Here is a 26,866-nt window from a genome sequence, read left to right on the forward strand (position 1 = left end):
GTTTGGGTTTAATTTTTTCCCGCTAGCCCGGTTCCCCGGGACCCCCTTTCTTTTTTCCCCCTTTTTCCCCTGTTTTGGAAGGCGTATACACCCGAAAAGCAAGGGTACATTTTTTCCCGGGTTCACCAGATTGCTTTTCGTTTTCCCGGAAAACCCCCTACTTGGGCAAAGGGGCCCCTTCGCCTGGAAAGGGCCAGGGTTTTCCCCCTCCCCAAGTATCTGCCCTTAAAAGGCCCTTCCTTTTTCCTTTTTGCCCAGCCCAGCCCCCCTTTTCCGCGCACTGTTTTCCCCGAATCTTTTTTCACCAAACCCCATGAAAAATTTTACTTGTTTTTCCCCCCCAACTTCCACCAATGTGCCAGCAGGACCGGGAAAGACCCCAAAAAAAGGGGGCCATTCATTCTTTTGTTTCCCTTAGGGGCCCCTTTCATGTTTGTTTTGGGGCTGCCCGGTCCCTGCATTTCCTCATCCCCTTTGGGTTCCTTTTTTATGCCCCCCTTTTTTTCTTACACCCAAATTTAATTTTTAAATTTTTTCAGGGCCCCAACCCAATTTTCATTATGCCCTGGGCCCTTCCCCAGACCTGGCCCCTTGTTTTTTTGGGGGCCCTTTCTTTATTAAGGGTAAACCCACCGGGGGGTTTTTTCTTTATGTTATTAGCACCCCCCCCTCGGGTTTAAATTTTCCCCATTTTAAAACATTTTTTGCCTCCCAGGCTTGGGGTTCCTATCCCCAAGGCTGCATGGTCCAATTTTTGACCCTAGTTGTAACCCCAAATTTCTTTTTCCTAAAATTTCCCCTGTTCTGGTTTTTACAAACATCCTTGGGTCCACTGGGGGGGTTTTTTTCCCCTGTTGGTTTTAGGGGCCCACCACTTTTTCAGGATTTCTTCCCCTTGCCCATAACCACCCTTTTTTTAACCTTTGCCCTGGGTGAATTTTCTTTACATCCCCTTTTTTTTTGTTTTTTCCAAAACAAAACCCCCCAAAAACCCCAAGGGGGCCCAGTTCCCCCCAAAACCCCCCCGTAAGCATGACACATAACATTTTGCCCCCCTTTTAAAAAAAAAATTTTTGCCCCCCCTTTTGCATGAATCGTGGCACACCTCTTTCCATGATATCTGTCTGACATCTGTCATGTAACTCTGACCTCCAATGAACTGCATTTCTTTCTACCATTCCCCCCTGTGATGTCACCTATCTCCTACTCTGTTCCTCCCCCTTCTGTAACTCTTACACTACTCAGAATGTGCTCATTTGCTATGTGACAGTGGAATTCAGTATCCTAACACTCATTTGCATCAGATTGCCTACTAATGCTTAGTTACATCCCTTAGACTCAGCTTCCCCCCTTAGCAACCACTACACGGTGGCCATGTTGTTTTTGGTCTGCTGGTCCCTGCATTGAAATTCCATGTATTGCATAAAACCCACATTTGTGGGTTTATAACCTTCGTTTTTATGTTTTATACAGCGCAGCCCATTTGCGCGGGGCTGCGCTGGGTTTAAACATCGGCGATCACCGAAAAAAAAAATTATATTTTTAATATATTTGCATCAGGTTACCTTGCCAATGACCACATATTTGGCCATTGGCATGTTGCCTGACACATATGCACCCTTTATTTGGAGCTGACATGGCTCCATTGAGGTTTTTGCAGAAACGTACTCAGTTGTCAACCGAGTACATTTCTGCAGCTAAAACGGCTCTTACACGGGCTGTTCTGGACTTCCTGGATTGCTAATCATCCTCATTTGCATGCTAATCGGCTGCAAGTGAGGTGATTAGCTTATCCACGCCCACTCCGTGTAAGAGACATTTTAGTTTGTCTCTTACACGGACTTTGGGCTGTTCCTGGATCGCGAAGGCTGCATGGAGTCTTACACTACTCTTAGACTCCTTGCAAGCCTTCGTGAATCCAGCCCCAAATTTTATTTTTCCACTGAAACTTCATTCCCTGCTTCTGGTCTACATACAGCTTAGTACCTATGAGGATACTCATCTCAGATACTTATCCACAACATTTCAGTCTTTGTTGAAATTAATATTGCCTACCTAAACATTCAGGATTATGACTGGGTCCCTGATCATAACCAGCTTGTTTTTAACCTTTGCTCCTCGGGTGAATTTCTTGACATCTATGTCTCAAACACAATCACAGACCCAGTCATACGTTTCTGTAAGCATGACACATAACATGCCCTCACGTACTACAGCAGTTAGAGAAAAAAGTGTAAGACCACATTAATCTTAGAAAGCCATAACTCACCATTGCCACACAGACAGTGGCCACCGTAGAAGAAAGGCTGGAAGTGTAGAGAGGTTTAAACTATATTACAAAAATTGGTTTGAAGAATCAGCAATCACAAGTGGCCTCTCAACATTCCAAAGGATCACATAACATACAAGGAGAAGTAAAAAAAAGCGTGCCTATTCCAACATAAACTCCATGTGCTAAGAATGAAATCCTTTAATGAAGCTACCAGTTCATTTCTCCTTGCCAACATCAGTTCTTTAAAAGTTTAGTTATCAAGAAGGAAAATAAAATAATATAGAAAAGCAAATAAAAATAAAATAAAATAAAAAAGCAAGTAAAAATAACACAACTAACACAACTGCAGGAGCAGCACCATTTACAAGTACCTGTTCTTTCCCTTTCTCCTTGCTAACCCAGGATCCTAAAAAGATGCAGTTACTGAGCTTGGGTGGGAAACAGAACTAAAGCAATTAACTGCAGCAGCAGTAGTTACAAGGAAGTGTGTGTGTGTGTGTGTGTGTGTGTGTGTGTACATTCCATCCATCCTCAACCACTTTTCCCATTTTGCACATAGGGTTACTTTAGCAGTGTCAATTTCGAGCCAAGGTTTACACCACCAGGTGGCTATTCCTGCAGTGGTAGTTCATTCACGCCACTCACTCACACACACACACTCACCTACGAACATTTTAGCGTGTCCAATCCATCTACTGCATGTTTTGGAATGTGGGACGAAACTGAAGCATCCTGGAGGAAACCCACATGACTACAGGGAGGACATTCAGACTCTACACAGAAGGCAACCCAGTCGAGAATCGAACCGGAGAACCTCTTGCTGTTATTAAACAGTTATATAACTTATATTCTGAATGTAAAATACTTTCTACAATTACATAGCCTATACCAACTTTGAATTATTTAAGCAAACAAACTATTTCACATAAAAATGTAAAAAAATGTATATACAACTAATACAATCCATTATTTCCCTCTAGCACACACCCCCCCCATGTTGGATATTATTGCCTACTTAAATACTTCATTCTGCCTTCCAAAAATGCTAAATGGAATTTTTAGCAGTTTTTTTAAACCTGTTTGTGATCCCCACCACTTTTCATTGGTGGCTGATGACTGCTGCAAATGTACTGGTGTGAGTCCAGAGCTTAAAAGTGGTAATGCTGCTAAACAAAAGCTTGATAAGCACCTTCCTGACATCAGAAAGGTGCTTAACAAGTTTATCTTTGTTGCAAACGTGAAGCATAATCATGGTGGCCCATGCACTATATGATTACTTTCTTCTACTCAAGGAGTTAAGTATTTCTTTTACTGTGTTCAACTGTGCGAGTGCGCTAGGTGGTGGACCCTTTCCAGCCACAATCAAGCCAGACAGTTGAGGAAAACAGAAGTTCAGCATTTCACGTGACACTGGTTCAAGTATACCATAATGTTATATAATACAATGGCAGCAAACTAGCACAGCATCTGTAGGTAAAATTACATATTGTAATGATGTCAAAATAATAAGCTGCATGCAAAGACAGCACTTGGGAACAATTAAGATAAAACTACACAGGTATCTTCAATATTCAAGACTATGGCACTTAGATACAATAAAATTAAATTATTTTTATACTCCACAGCTAACCATTAGCTATCACCAGATTCTCTCCTCATTCACTGGATCTACCAGACCCAATTTAGAATCACCTAGACTCAACCCTATACACACCTGCAGCTAGTGAAGAGACTGAGGATATCGGTGCAGCATCACACTGCTGCTGGGGTGTGCCCTAACCCCCACCACCCTAAGGCCACCTTTGCTGCCTTTGGGACAAGCATGCATGTTTCCATGCATGAGCAACCTCCCAACTAAGCAGCACACTGCTTACACAGCACGGAGCTTTGCCAGGCCTGAAAGGCTGCTTTACTGCAGACAGCCTAGGCTGCCTCCCTCCTCCCAAGATAAGCAAGCCGATTTGTCCACTCACTCCCATCCTTCCCATGTGGCCCCTCCACTGGTCATCTTGGACATAGTAAGGGCTTTATTCCACTGTGCTATGGTCTGCCAATAAACTAATTACTTACACACATGAAAGAAGTTTTTGTGTGTTACACAAATTATTTTGCCTGCTTTATCAATTGAATATGTTAGTTTAGGTTAGCAGAGAAAACAGTGAGAAGAGAAGAATGTACTCTTGTAGCAAGATGTAAGTGGTTAGATCTGCCTTTTTCTTCATTAGATAACTAAGAAAGAAGGGATTTCAAAAAAGGAATCACATAGCTGACATTTTTCACATGATCAGGATGCTGGTTTCATACAGAAGGTGATATATCTGACAAGTCTTTTTCATCTTTGATGAGGTTGTAACTTGGACTTTTTAGTATCACACCAGCATTTGTGATTGAAAGGAATATGGCAAGATAACTTTACACAGTTTGTTTGCTACTACAGAGTAGTTTTCTTGGTAAAGAATTTTTCAGTTAGGTTACATAACTGAGAAGGGGCCTGAAAATCTGTTGTGTCCATTTGCATTTTCCAGAAAAATGCAGTGTTGTATCCCCAGTGCAGCTGCAGTAATGAAATGACAGCTGTGATTTTTTCCATGCCTGGATTAATTTAGTACTGTCTGACAGGTGCAGTTCAACACTTAGAAGCAACGTTTTGATTGGGGAATATGAATACCTTTGGTTATGTAGATGGATCTCTTGGGTAAATCTGCTTATGTGGTTGCACTGATTTAGGTTTGGAAAGACTTTATTACCGGTAGAACTGATGTCAGAGCTGAATATTAATGTCAAATCGAGAAAGACAACTGAATATTTGAATTGGACTGACACAGACAAACAACTGGTGTTAGAGCCATGGACTAAAAGTAAATGCCAAGAAATGCATAATAGTAACCTTTGGGAAGGCATCCACCCCTGGTAACAATCATATTGACACACACCCCTTAGAGTTGACCCAGTAGTCAGGAACACACATAGACAGTAATCTAGCCTTTGATCATCACGTGTGTACAGTGGTGAGGAAATCATTCTATGCTGTGCAACTTATAAACAAAGGTATGGCATCTAAGTCCAAGGAAGTCATTGTTCCACTGTATTCAGCATTCATTAGACCTATCATTGAGTACAATTCCCCCTTTGGTATGTACCTAACCAGGTATATCCAACAATTGGAACATCCACAGAGGTTCCTCACTAAAAGAATACAGGGCATAAGTAAAATGTCCTACGTAGACCGCTTCAGGGCATTATCCCTGTATTCCGTCTCCCACAGGCTTTTGAGGGAAGATCTATACCTGGCATACAGGGCATTGCCCCACCCCACTCTGACGGACCTCATGCATATCTACAAAACAAACAGCATCAGAATTACCCATTCTAAAGACTTAAACCTTGCCTGAGATATAAACAGGACCTGCTGGAGAGATAGGTATGTATCCCAGAGACTACCCAGTCTATGGAACAGGCTCCCCATCCATGTAAAGCAGAGTTCCTCCCTAACCCAACTCAACTGCAACTTGGACAACTGGATGGGGAACAGGAAATTCATCCCTGGTTTGGCACCTATGTCTGTAATGGGCACAGGCAACCTGTCTCCAAGGCCCCTGCTTGTAAATGTTTCATCTCTCAAGTCCCTGCTTACACTTATCAAGGGTATCAGAACTTGTCAGAGATTTAGGATGCATGGCTAGGCTTAAAAAGGCCCTTGTGGTCATTAGCCTAGTAAACACCTATGAACTGTGTAACATCTTCTACTGGTTGTGCCACCTAAGTTTATAATTTCCTGTTTTAACTTTTTTTAACTTTTAATAAGACACAAAATCATATTTTTTTTCTTCTGTATAGACGCCCATGTTTGGTGGCATCAGTGCTAGTTGCTATTCAGGTAATGTTGCACTGTGGACTACACTGGGGAAAGTGTGTGTGTGTGTGTGTGTGTGTGTGTGGGGGGGGGGGGGGACTTCTGTAGATGACTGTCATATGCACACACTGTGGAATTTCAGTTGTTTGGGGCCTGCTAATAATGATGTTGTGAATAGGGTAAAGAGAAGAATTTAATGACAGCGGCTTGAGGTGAACTTAGGTGTAGAATTTGAGAAAAGCATATTAGCCTTCAGAAGACTGTTCTGCTTCCACTCAGTCATACAACCTTGCTTAAAAAGAGTGCTCTGAACAGACCATCTTCCTTAGTGCTGTTCTTACTTCTTCTACGGTGGGCTCCTCTTCTTCTATAACTGTAGGCTGTTTCTGGGGCAGTACAGCTTCTGTGGGGTTTTCTTCATTCAGATGTTGCTAGAAATACTCCTTCCATCTGTCTTTGATGTCCTGTGGACTGGTAAGCAGGTTGTTGCTGGCATTCCTTATGAAGGGTGTCCGACTATCTTCTTTATCTTTCTGTCTTTGCCTTGCAACCTGATACAGTTTCTTTGTGCCCCTTACTGAGTCACTTTCCATAAGTTGGTAGAGTGCCTCCGATGCCCTATTCTTTGCTATTGCAACTTCTTTCTTAGCTTCTTTGTTAGCCAACCAGTAGTCCTTCCTAGCCTGGTCTGTCTTTTCTATCTCCCATTTCTTCCTGCATTCCTTCTTTCTTTTGATGACTTCCTGCACTTCTGCATTCTACCACCAACTTTCCTTATGTACCTTATTTCCATACCTGGCTAGGCCACATATCTTTTCTGTACTCCTAACACATGCTGTTTTTAGGAGTTGCCACTCCTCTTCAACTCCACCTATTTCCTCCTCTTCTTGGGGTGTTAGAGCCCCGAGTAATTCCTTGAACTGCTGTACTCTCTCTCCAGTCAACTTCCAGGTCTTCAGCCTGTTCTCTGTTGACCTTAGAGCCTTCTCTGACCACGGCTTGCAGCTGATTGTGACAACTAATGGTTTATGCTGTGGGCCGACTGTTTCACTGGGGATGACTTTGCAATCATGGATTCTGCCCCAGTCCATTTTCCTTACTAGGAGGAAGTCTACCTGACTTGCATGTTGGCTACTCTTTCTTGTATGTGATCTTGTGGCTGTCTCTCTTTCATATGTTCATAGGTAGGTACTAGGCTATTGGCCCTAGGGCCTACATAAGTCTAGCCAAAAATGCACCCTGGCTTTTGCCACCCAAGAAAATTATTTTCCTGTGCCCCTGTCGAGCAGACCCACAGAGGTGATCCCCGGGGTGAATTTCCTATTACCCATCCAATCATCAAGATTTTTCTTGAAGAGTGCTAATGAGGAGCTTTGTTTGACATAGATATGTAGTTTGTTCCAGAGTATGGGAAGTCTCTGGGACAGGAATATATCCCTCCAGCATGTTCTGTTTATTGTGGTGACAAATTAGGTCCCTATAGCATGTAGCTTTAAGTGGAGCATGTCCAACAGCTCTGGGTTTGACATAGCTTTGTATGTTAGGCAGAGATCGCCTATGAGTAGGCGATTTGAGATGGTCTGCGTAGGGCATCTGTTTGTGGCCGGAAATCCTCTTTGTGAGGTATTTCTGCAGCCTTTCCACTTGTTGTAGATGTCTTGTGAGGTACATACCAAAAGGGGCGTTGTACTCTATAATGGGTCTAAGGCGTGACGAGTAGAGGGGAACAATGACCTATTTTTTCCTGGATGAGAAACCTTTTGTGATGAGGTGTGCCACGTAGAAGGATTTCCTGTCTACTGTGGCAATGTGATTATCAAAGGAGAGACTACTGTCCACCTGTGTCCCAAGGTCTCTTATCACACTTTCGGTGTTAAGTAGACTACCACCTATGTGGTAGCTCATGGGTACAGAGTTTTTACCAACGGGATGAAAATGCACTTTTTGGAATTGAGCTTGAGGCCATGGCTTTGACACTAGGCATCTGTCTCAGTGAGGCCCTTTTGTAGGATGTCCACATCGATAAGAGTTTCGATTATGGCTCCTAGTTTGCAGTCATCTGCGAACTTCATTAGCCAAAGACCTTCTGTGTTAGGCTGTACTTCAGAAAAGTAGATACCAAACAGGAGAGGACCAAGAACAGAACTCTGGTACTCCACTTGTTACTGGTCTGAAGTCGGATTTGGAGTCTGCTACTTTCACAGTGTGGGTTTTGTCAGTGAGCCAGTTGGCAACCCATCTTGGGACATATGGATTTATACCTAGTTTAGTGAGTTTATCTATAATTCCAGAGTGGGGAATGGTGTCAAAAGCCTTGGTGAGATCTAGATAGCCTGTGTGAACCAACCTACCCTCATCTACAGCTTTGGGGACTGCTTCAAAGAAGTCTATCAGGTTTAGGAGACATGATCTGCCTTTTACAAACCCGAACTGGGTGAGGTCCAGAGTTTGGAGATTACCAATGTCTTTGTTTATAAGTTCCATGATGATACATTCCATGGCCTTGCAGACCAGGCTTGTTAGGCTAATGGGGAGGTAGTTCCTGGGGTCCGTGGTGGCTCCCCCTTTGTGGAGTTGGATAACCATCGCTGTGTGCCATTCAGTGGGCACAAAGTCTGAGCTGAGGCTATGATTAAACATGGTGCTTAAGTGGGGTGCCAGTTCATTCTGTAGTTTGTTTAGAAAGCAGCCTGGGATATTGTCAGGTCCCATGGATGCTGTGTTCTTGGCTTTGGAGAGTGTGGTTTTTACTTGTGCAGCTGTGATTACAGGAACTTTGCATTCTTCCAGTATAGAGATGGGCCCTTTAGGGGGTGAGGGGGGTAAAGTTAGCAATGAACCTATCTGCCAGGATGTTGGCAATATCAGTTGGTTCTGTATATTTAGTGCCATTGTGCTGTAACTCAGAGCAGATCTGAATGTTACCACTGAGATTCTTGACATAGATATAGAATGCTTTGTGGTTGTCTTTAGAATCAGTGGCAATTTTATTTTCGTAACTAGCTTTGAAAGATTTTATGAGGGATCTCAGCTTCTTAATGAGGCTGACCAGGGAGTTTCTCCAATCATGGGATTTTACTGTTTTGCAAAAGTTTCTTTCTTCTGTTGTAGAGTTTGTTTATGTCAGGGGACCACCAGATTGGCTTCCTTTTTTGGAGGATAGCACCTTGGTTCTGTTAGGGATAGCACAATCCATGCACTCGTGTAAGTGCGTATGAAGTGCATTTGTGTAGGATTCAGCAGTTGTACCTCAATTGTTTGTCTGCATGGGTGTCGTGAAGTTTGCCACTTCTGTCTTAAGATGTGGGAAGTTGGCGTTAGAGACATTTTTTATGGTGGTTTCCCTAATGGGGGGTGGGGATGGGATGTGGATGTCTAGGGTGATTAGCTTGTGGTCGGATCTGACCAATGAGGAATTGACCCACGTTGGTAATGACCAGGTCTAGGATATTGCTGCCCTTGGTGGGGGTGTGGATAAGTTGATCCAAGGAGTTGGAATTTATGAATTCCAGAAAACGTTGAGCAAAAGAGTTGGTGCATGAGTAGTTTTCCCAGTTAATGGTGGGGTAGTTGAAATCACCCATTATTAGGGTGCTGGGTTGTACCCTAATATTTTCCAGTGCATCAAGAAATGAGGAGTGGGAATCCTGCTGCATGGTGGGGGATCTGTAGCAAGTTACAATTTGGATTATGGTCTTGCCCAGAGTTAGTTGCACTTGGATAATCTTGGAAGCATTATGCTGAGCAACTAGCCTGGAGGCATGGATATCCTTAATGAATATGGATACGCCTCCGCCTTTAGTGTTTCGGTCCAGGTTAGGTGGCCGAAAGGTCTGGTATGAATTATAGCCTGGCAATGCAGGGGTGCTCTCTGAAGCCTTGAACCAGGTCTCTGTCACTGCACAGATGTCGATATTCTCCATTTTAAGGAGTGCCTCGAGTGAACGCATTTTGAGGTTTAGACTTCTAGCACTGAGTAGCATTACCCTCAGATTTTGCTTGCTTGTACCTGTTACGGTGGTAAATTTGTCATTTGAACCTTGCCTAAAAAAGGCACTATAAGGGTGGCAAGAGTCTTAGCCAGTATCCGGAATCCCAAGGGTGACAGGTGCAGGCCATCTCTGGCAAAGCATCGTGGTCTGTCAATCATGTCATCCCAGGCAGACAGATACTGGATCTCCTTAGAATGACACCAGAAGCTTAGCCAACTGTTGAAGTCAATCATTTTGTCCTTGTACTGTGGTATCATTCTGGGTGATGGCAGGATGCTACTCAGGGCTAGGGACATACCTGCCTGGGCTACAAGATCAGAGAGCTCCTTCATGTTTCTTTTCATGTAGTCCAGGGAGATACGTCTCGGGTCATTCACACCAACATGGACTATGACAGAGTCATATTTGTACTTGTTGTGGAGAGACCTGAGTGCGTGCGTTATGTGGCGAATCCTGGCACCCGACAGGCAGCTGACAGTAACTTTCATAGGTTCATACTAGGCTATCTGCCCTAGGGCATTTATAAGCCTAGCCAGAGTGTGTTTGGCTTTCACCACCCATTTTAAATTAATTTTGCTATGCCCTTTTTCGAGGTTAGTATACTGTGCCTCTGTCTAACAGTGACACAGAAGTGATACCCGGGGTAAACCTACGATCTCCCATCCACTCATCAAGATTCCTTTTGAAGAGAGTCAATGAGGGACTCTTCCTAACCTGGACTGGGATTTTATTCCAGAGTGAAGGGAGCCTCTGGGTTATGAATCTGTCCCTCCAGCATGTCCTATTTATTTCAGTGCTGAGGTTCAAGTCTCTCGAGCGCGTAGCTCGATGGGATTTGGATTTTCTGAGGTGCAGCATGTCCATTAATTCCGGGTTGGACATGGCTTTATACGTCAGGCACAGATCGCCTCTGATCAGGCGGTATGCCACTGAGGAGAGCTGGAGTTTCTATAACCGGGCAGCATATGGCATCTGTTTGAGCCCTTTGATCCTCTTGGTGAGGTACTTTTGGGGTCTTTCCAGCTGCTGCAGGTGTCTGGTGAGGTACATCCCAAAAGGGGCATTGTACTCAATTATGGGCCTGATGAGGGATGAGTAAAGAGGCATGATGACCTCCCCTGATCTAGATGTGAATCCCTTCTTGATTAGGTGGGCTATATAAAATGTTTTTCTAACCACTTTGGCCACGTGGTTGTCAAATGAGAGATTGCTATCAACTTGGGTCCCCAGGTCCCTAATTACTTCTTCTGTACTTAATGGATTACCACCTATGTGGTAATTTGTGGGCACTTTGTTTTTGCCAAAGGGGATGACTATACACTTTTTGGCATTTAGCTTGAGGCCATGGCTCTGGCACCAGTTGTCTGTTTCTATGAGGCCCTTTTGGAGGATGCTTGTGTCGGCTGGAGAGTCGATTATGGCACCCAGTTTGCAGTCATCTGCGACCTTGGTCAGCCACAGTCCTTCCGTGTTGGCCTGTACCTCCGAGAAATATATACCGAACAAGAGAGGTCCCAGGACTGAGCCTTGTGGGATGCCACTTGTAACTGGTTTGGAGTCTGACATGGCTCCAGCAATTCTAACCATGTGGGTTCTGTCCTTGAGCCAGTTTGCAACCCATCTAGTGACATAGGGGTTTATATTTAAGCTGGTGAGCTTATCTATAATGCCCGAGTGGGGTATTGTATCGAAGGCTTTTGCGAGGTCCGGGTAGGCTGTGTGGACCACCTTCCCCTCGTCAATGGCCTTGGTGACTGTTTCAAAGAAATCAACCAGGTTTAAGAGGCAGGATCTGCCCTTAACAAAGCCGAACTGGGTAGGATCCAGTGTCTGTAGGTCCCCAATATCTTTATTTATGAGGTCCATGATGATCCTTTCCATAGCTTTGCAGACCAAGCTAGTCAGGCTTATGGGGCGATAGTTTCCAGGATCCATTGAGGCGCCACCTTTGTGGAGAGGGACCACTGTTACTGTATGCCACTCTTTGGGTACATATCCTGTAGTAAGGCTGAGATTGAACAGTAGTTTTATGTTTGGGTTTAGCTCTTCTTGGAGTTCATGTAGGACGCAGCCCGGGACACAGTCTGGTCCCATTGATGCTGTGTTTTTTGCTTTGGAGGGGGCGGCTCTTACCTGAGCATCTGAGATGTCAGGGGGTCAGCACTCTGCTGGGATAGATATTTGCCCTTTTGGTGGGGGGGGATGTTGGCAATGTCTGTGGGTTTGGTGTATTTTTTTGTCATTTTGGACTAATTCTGAGCATATCTGGGAATTCCCACCCAGATTCCTAACATAACTAAAGAAAGCCTTGTGCTTATCCTTAGTGTCCTGTGCAATTTTTCTCTCGACGCTGGCCTTAGACGATTTTATGAGTGCCCGTAGTTTTTTGCTAATACTGATCAGAGATGCCTTTCCTTTTTGGGATTTTGCTCTATCATGTAGTAGCTTCCTCCTTCTATTGTATAGTTTGTTTATGGCTGGGGTCCACCAGACAGGATGCCTGCTTTGGAGGATTGGGTCTTGGTTTTATTTGGGATTGCATGATCCATGCATTCCTGAAGGTGTTCATAGAATGTATTTATAAAGGATTCTGCGGTCTGGACCGTATTTTCCACAGGTCCGGGGGCTTTGAAGGATTCCACCTCGGTTTTGAGGAGTGTGAAATTTGCTTTAGAGAAGGTTTTCACTGTGGTTTTCTGGGCAGGGGGTGGGGTCGGGATGTGAATATCCAGTGAGATTAGTTTATGGTCTGATCTTACCAATGAGGGATACACTTCTGGTCTGGAGCATAGAGTCCCCATGTTGGTGATGATCAGGTCCAGTATGTTTTCCCCTCTTGTGGGAGTGGTAACAAGTTGTTCCATAGCATTTGAGTTTATAAATTCTAGCAACCTTTAAGCTTGGGTGTTGCAGCTAGAGTAATGCTCCCAGTCTATGTTTGGGTAGTTGAAGTTGCCCAATATAATGGTGTTTGGAGAAACCTTCATATTTTCCAGTGTTCTCAGGAAGGCCGAGTGGGGTTCCTGGGTTTGGGAGGGTGGTCTGTAGCAGGCTATAAACTGGAAGGCAGTTTTACCCACTGTTAGTTGCACATGGATAGTCTCTGATGCTTCGTGCTGTGCCACCAACCTGGAGGTGTGGGTATCTTTGACGAATATTGATACTCCCCCTCCTTTTGTGGTTTGGTCCATGTTTTGGGGCCGAAATGCATGGTATGAGGTATAACCTGGTAGTGCTGGGATGCTCTCGGGAGCCTTGAACCAGGTTTCTGTTACTGCACAGATATCGATGTTCTCCATGCTATGGAGAGTTTCGAGTGCATGCATCTTGAGGTTTAGACTTCTGGCGTTGAGTAGCATTACTCTTAGTTTCTTATCCCTTGTGATACCTATGGAGGTGGGTTTGTCTTTTGAGCCTTGCCTAAAAAAGGCACTATGGTTGTAGCAAGAGCCTTTGCCAATATCCGAAAGCCCAGGGGTGACAGGTGCAATCCGTCCCTAGCGAAGCATCGTGGCTTGTCGAGCATGTCATCCCAGGCTGACAGGCATGGGATCCCCTTTGAATGACACCAATACTTAAGCCAATTGTTGAAATTGATCATCTTGTCTTCATATTGTGGCATCATTCTTGGTGAGGGTAAGATGCTACTCAAGGTCAGGGTCATACTGGCCTGGGCTACATGCTCAGAGAGCTCCTCTATGTCTCTTTTCATGTAGTCCAGGGAGGTACATCTCAGGTCATGCACACCAGCATGGGCAATGACTGAGTCATATTTGTACTTGCCTTGGAGTGACCTGAGTGCTTGTGTTATGTGGCAGATCCTATCGCCCGACAGGCAGCTCACTGTGACCTTCTCCTTGTTCAGCCTGGTGAGCGGAACTAGAGTGTTGGGTACGTTGTTATGCCTTATGGGCTGTGGTTGAGTGGCACACTGAGTTTGTGGGCTATGTGTCATTTGGGTTGTGTTGGGGGGTGGAGGTTGCTTGCGTTTCTGCTTTGGACATCTCTGTTGCTTGAGCAGATTTTTATTGAGAGCCTCCGCGAATTTAGGTGTGTGTTTTGTGTTTCTATGTGTGTGTTTTGGTGGTGTAGGTTTTGAGGGACTATGTGATGAGTGTGGTGTGGTGCAAGTGTTTACCTTCTCCTCTTGACTGTCTAGTCCAGTCTTGGGTGAAGAGAGCTTTGCTTCCAGTTTGGCTACTATCAAGCCATTTGCCAGAGAGAAGTCTAGAATGGCTTCTCCTTCTTTATTCCTGTTACCCCACCCATGTGGACCCAGGCAGTCCTCATATCCTGTTCTGTCTTTCCCGATATGTGCATTCAAGTCACCCATTATCAACATCCTTTATCTAGTAGGTCCTGCAACTGCTGTCTGAAAGCATTCTTTTCCTCACTATCACAACCCTGCTGTGGAGTATATGCTAAGATTATGAATACTGCCCTATCATTACACTGGAGTCAGATTGTCATGAGTCTGTCATTAATTCTGATGATTTCCCTCACTGCCTTCTGAAGCCTCTCTCTCACCACAATTCCTATACCATTTCTAGCCTGTCCCCCACCTGCCAAGTGGCTTTGCTGCAATGCCCTTCTATCTCGTTTCTTGGATACATAGGATGTTCAGCCTCCTGCGTATCATTATGTCATCCACTTCCAAGCTGCATCTTGTCAGTGAACCTACATTAAGCGTAGCAATTCTCAGTTCATGTTTGGGAAGTTGGTTGGTTTTACATCCAGCTTTTGCTCAACAGAGCTATCCCAGGTAACCCAGGCTGGGCAACTAGACACCAGCCAACCAGTAGCTTATTGGCCCAGGGCTGTATGGCGGGCACACACTGGCCAATAGGGGCGCATATACCCTCCCACCGTTAGCAAGGATCCCTGGCATGGGTGAGAGTAAGCCGGGTCCTCAACCCACTTATCACCGGTAACTACCCATGCCCATTTTTGGCGACATTAGTCAACATGACCAAATCACCTAGAGCCATATTTTACACCGTTGAGTGGCTAGCCCTGTTACAACATGCAGTATTTGATCCGTGTTCTCCTATCTTGAGGATACTGCTCACCACAGTGGATGCCCAAAGCGGTTGGTCTGTACAACTCTTCCCCCTATAGGGCACTATGTAGAGTCTGTGCTGCTGCCCACAGCTCCATTCATTGGTGAGTTTGAGATGGAAACAGTATGTTTTTCAGACACGGGAGAAACCCTGTGGAGACACAGGGAGAACATGCAAACTCCAAACAGGCATTGGTCAGAGGTCAGGACTGAACCTTGTACCTTGTGCATTGGAGGCAAAGATCTTAACCACTAAGCCATCTGGTCCTATGGAACAGGCTTCCCATTCATGTGAAGTTGAGTTTGTCTATTACCCAGTTTAAGCACAACCTAGACCAGTGGAAGGGAACAGGAAATTTACACCGGGCCTGCCACCCACGTCCCTTATTGACAGAGGTAACTTATATAAATGCTTGGCCCTTGATATTCTATTGGGATACAGGGCATCATTATTCTTTCAGAAAAATTTGGCTATTAGAAAAGCTCCCTGGTCATTAGCTTAGTAACAGTCTATGAATCTGTGAGTGGTTACCAGTGTAAGGAATAGCAACTTGTGAAGCTTCAGAAAACAGCAGTGGAAACTGTAAAATCCAAAATAGCCAGTATCATGTTAGTAAATAATAGTGGCTAGATTTCAGCAAGATGAGTAGCCAGTTTATTTATTTACTTACTATTTTCAAATGAGTGGGTGAGTGAACTTATCAGGAGACTCTTATTAGTCAAAACCTGGGCTCAAAGAACAACAGTAACAGAATGCAGTAAAATAATAGCATTGGTACATTTAAAATATTTATAAAATAGTCACATTGTTACATATACAGTACTTACACGGCCGGCCTTAGGCATAGGCGAACTAGGCGACCGCCTAGGGCGCCGTGCAGGCCGGCCTCAAAAGGGAGCAATTCACGGATTGGAGTTCTGTGTTGTGACAAGTGCAACCCCTACCTGGAAAAGCCGAACAGACAACAACGTTTCTTTTTTATTTCTCACCACCGCTGCCCTAAAGACTACAATTGCGCCCTCCCCAGCATCAGAAGGGCGCAATTTACAGAGCAGAGTTCTGTTTTGAGGACCCCTAACCTGGAAAAGCAGAACAGACAACAACGTCCCGTTTCTTTCTTTCTTCTTTTTTTTAATTTCACTGCCGCTGCCCTAAAGACTACAATTGCGCCCTCCCCAGCATCAGAAGGGCGCAATTTATGGAGCGGAGTTCTGCTGTGTGTGAAGTGTAGTGAGGAACAAGTGAACAACAGCAAGAAAAACATTTTTTTTTCTTTCTTTCACCGAGAGTGAGAGACTAGCTAGGTAGCCTAGTAACACCCTCCCCCTCTGAAGCCCCCGCCTTTAGCCATGTCCTGTCACTCATTGCCTCCCCCTGCATGACGTACATGCAGGAGTTGATGCAAGTGGCTGCTCTTTGAGCATTATTTAAACGGACCTATCAGTGGTGTTTTCGCACCACTGACATCACGGCCAATAAGAGTATATAAAGGGCTAACTCCCGCCTCTCATTCCTTCCTTCCTTGACGAGCTGAGAGGTGGGAGCAGCTGTTTATCATTCGTGAAAGTTTTATTTTGGGACTTAGTGGACGTGTTTGCCGGGTTTTGAGTTGAAGTTCTTCCACGTGGACTACTACAGAAGGAACCAAGCGTGTTTTGGGTTAGAAGACCATCCTTTTGGCTTATTTGAATTTCGGTGGCTAGAGGTAAGTGAAGGATTGGGGTCTGGGGGTTTATTATATTTGTGAAGGAAGCAGGCAAATTTTTTTTTTTTTATGTAGAAAAAGCAGGGGCCAGGGAAGCATGTAACTGTATTCTTTTAAAGAAGCAGGGCAGCACTTGGGATTTATATAATTGTGAAGGAAGCAGGCAAGGTTTTTTTTTTTTTTGTTTGTGTGTGGAAAAAGCAGGGGCCAGGGAAGCATGTAACTGTATTCTTTTAAAGAAGCAGCGCTTGGGATTTATTTGTGAAGGAAGCAGGCAAGGTTTTTTTTTTTTTTTTTTTGTGTAGAAAAAGCAGGGGCCAGGGAAGCATGTAATTGTGTGATTGAATTGATTACTTTGGTGGAAGCAGGCAAGCATTTTTTTTACCATGTTTGAAAAAAGCAGGGTCCAGGGAAGCATGTAATTGTGTGAATTTATTACTTTGGTCAGCGTCCAATTTAAGGTTAAAGTATGTTTAGCCATAGTAACAAGGGTTAGACTAACTAACACCCCAGGGATCACGTCAGTCGCCCTGCTAGACAGGGGTCCAGGAAAGTAAATAATGTGGGAAGAAATAGCCAGGGAATTGTTATGGCTAGGCTTGTATAGGCCCTAGGGCTGATAGCCTAGTACCAACCTATGAACCTATAATATTAGTATGTGAGTGTCCAGTTTAAGGTTAAGTATGCTTAATTTCTACTCATGGATTTTTTCCCCTGTTTTCAGGAATATTTTGATTGGTTCACTCTGGGTGCCCTTGTTTAGTTCACTTCGTTAGTATTGTTTCACAGCACATAGTTTCTTGGTACTCAATTTTAGCATGTATTAGTGGTTTGCATTGTTAGTGTTCCCGAGTGGTCCTGTCGTGTCTGTTTGTTGCGTGCACCTTAATGGGACCTGTGGACTTGTTTTGTTATATAGAATTGAGTACATTGGTTTTTAAATGCAATATATTTCTCCTGCACCATACTTATGTTTGAAAATTTACACAATACTCATGTTCGGTTAGTCCATAGCTATCAAGACTCTGAATTGAGGAGAAGCAGGGCCAGGTAAGGGGATGCTGTTAATGACCCCTCTATAGTGCTATTTAAATATAGGCTGTTTGTGTATAAACGTGGTTAATTGTACAGGCAGAATTTTGTGAAAGTTAATGTCTGTTAATGTGCAGGGCCAGGTAAGGGGATGCTGTTAATGACCCCTCTATAGTGCTATTTAAATATAGGCTGTTTGTGTATAAACGTGGTTAATTGTACAGGCAGAATTTTGTGCAAGTTAATATGTGTTGGGTTCTACAGCAATAACTACGTAAGAACCTGGCTTGAGGCAGTTTTATTTTAGCTTGTGTACTTGTGTATTACCTGATAACAATTTTGTTTCTTTTTTTTTTTTGATTAAGTGAAATATAATGCAGGCTTTTTTTGCATGGTACAAGGACTGTGAGGAAAATAGAACTATTAGAATGTTTCATGAAGTTAGCTTTTTGCTTTATTTCATTTCACCCATTGTTTAACCATAGTAGCCTATTTAACTGAACAGATTTCTGCTTTGATTTTTTTGTGATGTACTTGATTTTTTTTACTGCAGATCAGTAGTATGTGAAAGCATGTTTGATAGCAGCATAAGCATTGCTAGTGCATCTTTTTGAAGGCTTATTTGTGGTGACTTTACCTTCTGATTTTGTGAAATGCTATATAACTCTCGCTCACCTTTTTGCTGTTGGGCAATGCAGTTTTACACGGCTGAGTTTCTTTTGTGTTTCTTGTGTTACATTTTGGTGTATCAGTTTACTGTCAGTTTAATGAGCAGTGGCAAATTAAATGTCGCAATGTGGTGCTCTGGGAAACAAAGCTGAGTGAGCATGCGTGCACTGGAAGCTTGTGTTAGTTTCTTAACTCTCTCTGAACTGCATTTGAATGCAGATTTGTACTTCTACTACCATAGTTGCAGTGCAGATGTTTAGTATTTATGGCTTGTCTTGCACTGCTGCATTTTGTTTGAGTTACTAACACTCAGAGAAATGTTTTAAGTTGTTGGCTGCTGTGAGAATGACGTTACTAGTTGGTTGCTGTGAGAATGACGTTACTAATTGTAAACGTAGAGAAAGTGTGCAATGGCTATATACCACAGTGCCTCACTATTTAGCTGTAATTTTCCTTTTGAAAATGTGTAGGACAGTTCAGTGCAGTTACCTGCAAAGGTATTTGGTGGTGTAGGTTTTTTCTCGCCTGCTGCTGAAGTTCAGAATACCTATTGATTAAAACATGTAGGAAGAAATAATTGAATTTACTTGGCATTCTTGCCATAGTAGATGAATAGCAGTGTGAGTGATGGACTCTATGTACAATAGCAGTGACCTTTGTAAACATGGTGTGATTTATTTCTACTGCTTCAGTGTGACTTTCTAACTACATCAAAAATGTGAATTTGTTTTCAGTTTGCAGTACACTGATCTCGCATCAAAAATGTAAATTGCATGGTAATATGATTTAACATCAAGTAATTTGTGTGCTGGTTTATATATAAATATTTTGTAGTACAAGTGAAAGAAGCAATTGTGGCTGTCTTAATAGGTCCTATCTAAGGAACAGACTGTGCTATATCTCAAGGAGATGTTGTACTGGCAGTAACAATCATCTTATAGGGGGGTTCTCCAGTGGACTTGTATAAGTGACTTAGGATTGTCTGTGGGGAGCATCAATGGTGTCGTGTGTTTTTTTTTTTTTTGTAGCGTAACATACAGTATGTTTACATTAATGTTTCGTCCTTCATAGATCTTTCAGAAACCAGTTACCTTGAACTTGACTGGAACCAACTGAAATATCTAGAAGCTTCAAGTGCTCCAATGAATACCGCATCCTCTGCCATGAATACTGCATCCTCTGCCATGAATACGCATCCTCTGCATCTGTGAATCGGTAAACACTTCCATGACAACTGAATAGCATTCTTGTTGCCTTAAATTGTAGGCGCGATCTGTGTGGACAGTAAATTAGATGAAATTGAGCCATGTCGTCACTTTATAAACCAGTACAGTAATAGCATTCCAAATGTTTACAAATGGATAGAATGAGCCGGAGGTAAATGTGCTCAATGTATGCAAGCTTTAGTTCCAGATGACTTGATTCTTGATTTGAATTTGCTGTCTAGTGGCAGAAATTGACAAGCCTGTACAGTGGTCTGGTGTTGTATAGTTTAATTTTGTATAGTATAAAGTTGGCTCTAATACAACCAGTTGTAGTTGCAAGGTCTAGTTGGGTGAATTGCAAGACTTGGGTGGGTAGGCAGCTATAAGAATTGAGGGAGTTTATGAACATTGCATTTTCCTTTCCTAACATTTGAATTTCCAAAATTTATTTTTAACAGACAGCCTGGAAAAGGTCCAAAGAAGCTTTCTGGTGCAGCAAATAGAAAAAGAAAGGCTCAGAGAGAATTGCAAGTGGCTAGTTTACGTGCTTCAGTGATGAGATTTATGCAGTCTAGTCAGACATTAGACAGCAGTCAGTGGCAAGACAGTGAAATGCTTCAAGAAGCAGATTTCCCTGAGGTGCCAAGCAGTCCTTCCAGACCAGGTGAAAGTGACAGTTCCTGCCAAAGTCCCAGCGATGCTTGCTGTATGGTAGATGTTGAGGTGCCAAGCAGTCCTTCCAGACCAGGTGAAAGTGACAGTTCCTGCCAAAGTCCCAGCGATGCTTGCTTTATGGTAGATGTTGAGGTGCCAAGCAGTCCTTCCAGACCGGGTGAAAGTGACAGTTCCTGCCAAAGTCCCAGCGATGCTTGCTGTATGGTAGATGTTGAGAATACTGGTACTGGATGTGCAGATAATGAATCTGAGTCAGAGGTGTGTGATAATGGCTCTGACCTTGCAGGTGGTAATGCAGAGTGTGACAGAGTGTGGAGCTCAGTGTCTGGGGCATCCATTGACTCTATTCCTGTGTGGTCAGAGCTAGGAGCAGCTCATTTATCTGACCAACTAGATGTATGTGAGGCGGAAAGTAAGGAAGCAGATCCAGTAACACACAGGGAAGTCTATAGTGACCCTGGTAAATGGCCAGATCCCATGGATGATAAAGTTCGCTGTCTGTTAAGTGCTGTAGGGCCTGTTCAGATAATGAATCACAGTTTCCCCTATGATGATCACCATAGAAGATTCAACCCCATCTTTTATAATAAACGACTTACAAATGGTGAGACAGTCAGAAGGTCTTGGTTGGTGTATTCCGAAAGTAGTGACTTGGTATTTTGTTTTTGCTGCAAACTCTTTAGCAGTACTCATTTAGTTGCCTTGTCTAGTACAGGAACATGTGACTGGAAAAATTTGGGACAAAAGCTTATAGAACATGAGCGATCAGTGAAACATAAAGAAGCTGCTGCTAAGTGGAGTGACTTGCACTTGAGGCTTAAGAATAGCTCCACCATTGATCACCACCGTGAGAACATGATTGAGTCTGAGAGGAAATACTGGAGAAATGTTCTGGAAAGACTGCTTGCAATCTGTCAGTACTTGTCCCCAACATAACTTGGCCTTTAGGGGTAGTGAGGATAGACTCTTTACAAGTGGTAATGGCAACTTCCTCGGGTTAGTGCAGCTGTTGGGCAAGTTTGATCCAGTAATACAAGAGCATCTTCGTCGTATCAGTAATGCCGAGATCCATGATCACAACTTGAGGAAAACAATCCAGAATGAGTTGATAATGTTAATGTCAAAGTCTGTCAGAGACACTATTTTGCAAAAGTTAACCGATGCAAAGTACTATTCCATTATATTGGATTGCACTCCTGACTGCAGTCATCAGGAACAGATGTCACTGACTGTCCGTATTGCTGAATGCAATGAAAGTGTGGAAGTTAAGGAGTACTTCTTGTCCTTCCTCCAGGTTACTGAGACTACTGATGGTTTTCTGACAGACATTGTATTAAATGAACTCAAAAGTTTGGGAGTTCCCCTCGAAAACTGCAGAGGCCAGGGTTATGACAATGGCTCTAATATGAAGGGGAAACATTCTGGTGTTCAGGCCAGAATCTTGGCCTTAAATCCTCGTGCATTTTTTGTACCATGTGGCTGTCATAATCTCAATCTAGTAATTGGTGATGCTGCAAAGTCTTCACTAGATGCTGTTTCATTCTTTGGTCATCTGCAACAAATGTACACTCTGTTTACATCCTCTACTCAGAGGTACAAAATATTTTGGGATAATGTGTCAGGCCTAACTGTAAAGCCACTGTGTGAGACCAGATGGGAGTGTAGGGTAGAAAGTGTGAAAGCAGTGAGATACACCAAGTGGGTGCAGTTTATGATGCCTTGGTTTCAGTGGCAGAAGTTACAAAAGGGAAGGATCCTAAGGCATATTCAGAAGCAGCATCACTGAGCAGTACAATGAAAAGTGCTAAGTTTTTAATAGCGCTGGTACTCTGGTATGATGTATTGGTAAAGGTTGGACAAGTCAGTAAACTTTTACAAAGCTCATCCATGCAAATTGATCAGGCAGTAATTCTGCTTGAAGAACTTAAAAGGTTTTTAACAGACTACAGGGCCACAGGGTACGAACAGGCAAAAGTGACTGCTACTGAGCTAGCTGAAGAACTGGAGGTAGAACTCAAGTGTCCTGGTGCAGATGAGGTGAGACCCAGGAAAGAGGAAACTTTTTGATTATGAAGCTGATGATGAGTGTCTAATTAGTCCTGAAAAGAATTTTAAAGTCAACTTTTTTAACTCTCTTGTTGATGTTGCACTGTCATCTGTGCAGGACAGGTTCACGCAACTTGCAGCTCATAGTGCTACTTTTGGCTTCCTCTACAACATACAATACCTCTCTACTGTTTCTGATGATAAGCTATTGCAGCTCTGTAAAGACTTCCAGAATCTTTTAACCCACAATGACTCTGCTGATATCGATGCAGTAGAGCTGTATGAGGAATTAAAAACCCTTTGCCACATTATTCCAAAGGGATTATCAGCACTGGATGTCCTTAATGTAATGAAAAAGCGAGGGTTAGTGGAGATATTCCCACAAGTAGTGGTAGCTCTACGCATTTTGTTGACTCTGCCAGTGACAGTTGCATCTGGGGAGAGAAGCTTCTCCAAACTCAAATTAATCAAAACATACTTAAGAAGTACTATGCTACAGGATAGACTTGTGGGCTTGGCTATGATTTCTATTAATAATGAAATATCTTGCCAGATGGACTCTGCTGATATAATTGATAGATTTGCTCAGTGCAAGGCAAGAAAAGTGCGGTTTTAGAAAGTGGCTATGTATGAATAACAGTGTGCAAATTTTGTATGACTTGCTTACAGTTGTAAGCAGAAGGCACAACAGTTTTGTAGTATGTGAGTTCCTGTAGGGAAGCACTACAGTGGAGTTGGCAGGTAAGCACAAAGTATGGTCAGCTGTGCACTTCTATATTGTAACTTACCTGAGTGGGTATAGCGAAGCTGATCATGTTTCTTGCATGTGCACTGAAGGTATAGTTGTCTACTGCCAATAGGGTCATTACCAGTCTTTGATCAATTATCTGACAATGGTACAGTTTAACATGAATTGTGACAAGCCTACTGTTTTTAAGTGACTAGTAGAGATGACAAGCCTACTGTTTTTAAGTGACTAGTAGAGATGACAGTTTGAAAAGCGTAACATTTCACTGTGACATTGCATATAGAAATGTCACTGACTGTATTGCTGAATGCAATGAAACTGGAAGGAAATGTGTACTTTTCTCCTTCCTCCAGGCTACTGAGACTGCTGCTGGCTTTCTCAGTGACATTGCGTTAAATGAAGTGAAGTTGGGGAGTTCATAAAACTGCAGTGGCCAGGGTTATGACAATGGCTGTTAATATGAAAGGAAACTGTTCAGGCAAGAATTTTGTCTTTACATCCACATGCATTTCTTGTACCCTGTGGCTGTCACACAATCTCAATCTAGTAATTGCTGATGCAAACTTTTCAGTAGATGCTGTTTCATTCTTTGGTAATCTGCAATGAATGCACACTTTACATTCTAACTCTAGTACAAAGTATTTTGCCATGTGTCTGGTCTAACTGTAAAGCCAATTGGACCAGGTTGAAGTGTAGGGAGAGTGTCAAAGCAGTGTGACTGGTGTAACTGTAAAGCCACTTGGACCAGGGTGAAGTGTAGGGAGAGTGTCAAAGCAGTGTGGTGAAGTGTAGGGAGAGTGTCAAAGCAGTGTAATCTGAAGTGGGTGCACTTTGCAATGCCTTGGTTTCAGTGGCAGAATTTACAAAAGGCAAGGATCCTAAGGCATATCTGAAGCAGCATTGCTGAGCAGTACAAGAAGTGTTAAGTTTTAATAGCACTGGTGGTCTGGCATGATGCATTAGTAGGTTGAACAAGTCCGTAACCGTTTGCAAAGCTCTTCCATGCAAATTATCAAGCAGTGATTTGCTTGATGAACTGACAAGGCTTTTAACAGAATACAGGGCAGCAAGGTAAAAATGGCAAATGCAACTTTTTGATTGAAAAATTGGATTGAAGGTTCCTGGTGCAGAGCAGGTGACACCCAGGAAAGAGGCTTTTTGGTTATGCACTAAATTATTGTAATTTTAGTCCTGAACAGAATTTTAAAGTCAACTTTCAACACTCTTGTTGTTGCACTGTCATCTGTGAAGGACAAGTTCACTCTGCTTACAGCTCGCAGTGCTACTTTTGGCTTCCTCAACACACAGGAACTCTTGGTAGTTACTGAAGATAAATTGTCTGTTAACCCACTTTGCATTTGCTGATATTGATGCAGTACAGCTGTATGAGGAATTAAACACTGATAATTCCTTTGGAGTAATGTCAGTGCTGGAGGTCCATAAACGCATATTTGTCGATGTCTTACTAGATGTAGTGCTGCGCATTTTGTTGACACTGCATGTGACAGTTGCATCTGGGGAGTGAAGTTTCTCCAAACAAGTACTAGTTTACAAGGTAAACTTGTTGGATTGGCTATGATCTGACTTAATAATTGCTCTTGCTATATGTTATATGCTGATATAACTGTTTTGCTCATTACAAGGCATGAAACTTACAGCTTTTGTAAATAGCTAGGTAGAGACTGAACAGTGTGCAAAGTATGCATAATTTCACATCTGATGTACCCTGTAGTGTGATCCTACAGCAGAAGGCATAATACTTTTCAATGCCAGAGTTCCTGTAGGGCAGCAGCACAAAGTACTGTCAACTAGGCACTATTCTGTACCACTGTAACTGGCTTACTTGAATTGCTAGGACAAAGTTGAACCATATTCTTCAATCTGCTAATGTTTCTGCATGCATAATGGAAGGTGTGGTTGCATAATGGCAGTAGGGTCACTGCCAGCCTACCTGCCAGTTGCAGTGTACAGTGAACTGTGTGCCAAGTGCCTCATGCAGACATGACAAGACAAGTGTAACATGTCACTGTCCATTTTGTGAATGCAATGAAACAAAGGAAAGGGGTACTTTTTGTCCATGTTACTGGGACTACTGGTGGATTTCTCACTGACCATATTAAATGAACTTAAGTTTGGGAATTCCACTAGAGAACTGCAGAGGCCAGGGTTATGACATATTGGCTCGAATATGAAATGAAAACCTTCTGGTGTTGCAGGAATCTTGTCTTTAAATCCACATGCATTTTTTGTACCCTCAGGCTGTCTCAATCTCAATCTTGTAATTAGTGATGCTGCAAAGTCTTTAGTAGATGTTTCATTCTTTAGTAATCTGCAACGAATGTACACTTTTCAGAGGTACAAAATATTTTGTCATGTGTCAGGTCTATCTGTAAAGCCACTTTGTGAGATCAGGTGGAAGTGTAGGGTAGAAAGTGCCAAAGCAGTGTGATCTGAAGTGGGTGCACTTTCCAATGCCTTGGTTTCAGTGGCAGAACTTACAAAAGATCAGGATCCTAACGCATATATGAAGCAGCATGGCTGAGTAGTACAAGTGCTAAGTTTTTAATAGCACTGGTGGTCTGGTATGATGCATTAGTGAAGGTTGGAAAAGTCAAAATTGCAAAGCTCTTCCATGCAAATTGATCAAGCAGTGATTCTGCTTGATGAACTGAAAAGTATTTTAACATAATACAGGGCCACAAGGTACAAAATGGCAAAAGTAACTACCACTGAGCTAGCTGAAGCACTGGAGGTAGAATTCCAGTTTCCTGGTGCAGATGAGGTGAGACCCAGGAAAGCGGAGGCTTTTTGTTATCAACCAAATGACTTGGTCCTGAACAGAATAAAGTCAACTTTCAACACTCGTGTTGATGTTGCAGTCATCTGTGAAGGACAGGTTCACTCAACGTCCAGCTCAGTGCTACTTTTGGCTTCCTCTACAACATACAGGAACTCTTGGTAGTTACTGAACATATTTCAATTCTGTCCGTTAACCCAGTTGGAATCTGCTGATATTGATGCAGTACAGCTGCATGAGGAATTAAACACTTTATCGCATTACTCCAAAGGGATTATGAGTACTGGATGTCAATGTAATAAAGCGCGTATTACTTAAGGTTTTCCCACAGGTAGTGGTAGCTCTGCACATTTTGTTGACACTGCTAATGACAGTTGCATCAGGGGAGAGAAGCTTCTCCAAACTACAACTAACATACTTAAGTACTATGTGACAAGATAGACTTGTGGCCTTGGCTATGATCTCAATGAATGAGGTATCTTGCTAGATAGACTATGGTGATAGATTTGCTCAGTGCAAGGCACGATAAGTGCAGCTTTAGTAAGTAGGTAGGTCATGAATAGAGTGCAAATGATGCATGATTTCACGTCTGATTTACCCTGTAGTTGAGATTTTACAGTGTAAGGCATAATTTTGCAGTATGACAGAGTTCCTGTAGGGAAGCTCAGAGTACTGTCAGTTGTGCACTTCTCTACTACTGTGACTGGCTAACCTGAATGGCTATAACAAAGTCAAACCCTGCTCTTGCATCTGCTAATGTTTCAGGGAATTGGTTATGGCTAGGCTTGTATAGACCCTAGGGCCAATCTTAG

General features: G+C 43.0%; 2 protein-coding genes across 2 annotated transcripts in view; one reads left to right on the forward strand and one right to left on the reverse strand.

Moving 5' to 3' along the window:
• The window catches only part of LOC122798607 (ubiquitin carboxyl-terminal hydrolase 20-like), a 1,084,102-nt gene that overhangs the window by 97,222 nt on the left and 960,014 nt on the right, over positions 1-26,866 (reverse strand). The window lies entirely within an intron of this gene.
• On the forward strand, positions 18,357-21,537 carry LOC122798609 (zinc finger MYM-type protein 5-like). Its single transcript, XM_044067686.1, has 2 exons — positions 18,357-20,511; positions 20,680-21,537. Exons 1-2 carry the CDS (start codon positions 20,344-20,346, stop codon positions 21,397-21,399), a joined length of 888 nt encoding a protein of 295 aa, XP_043923621.1. The 5' UTR covers positions 18,357-20,343; the 3' UTR covers positions 21,400-21,537.

The sequence above is a fragment of the Protopterus annectens genome, chromosome 3.part1 (assembly GCF_019279795.1).
Source record: "Protopterus annectens isolate FY-2018-M chromosome 3.part1, PAN1.0, whole genome shotgun sequence".
Lineage (NCBI taxonomy): Eukaryota > Metazoa > Chordata > Ceratodontiformes > Protopteridae > Protopterus > Protopterus annectens.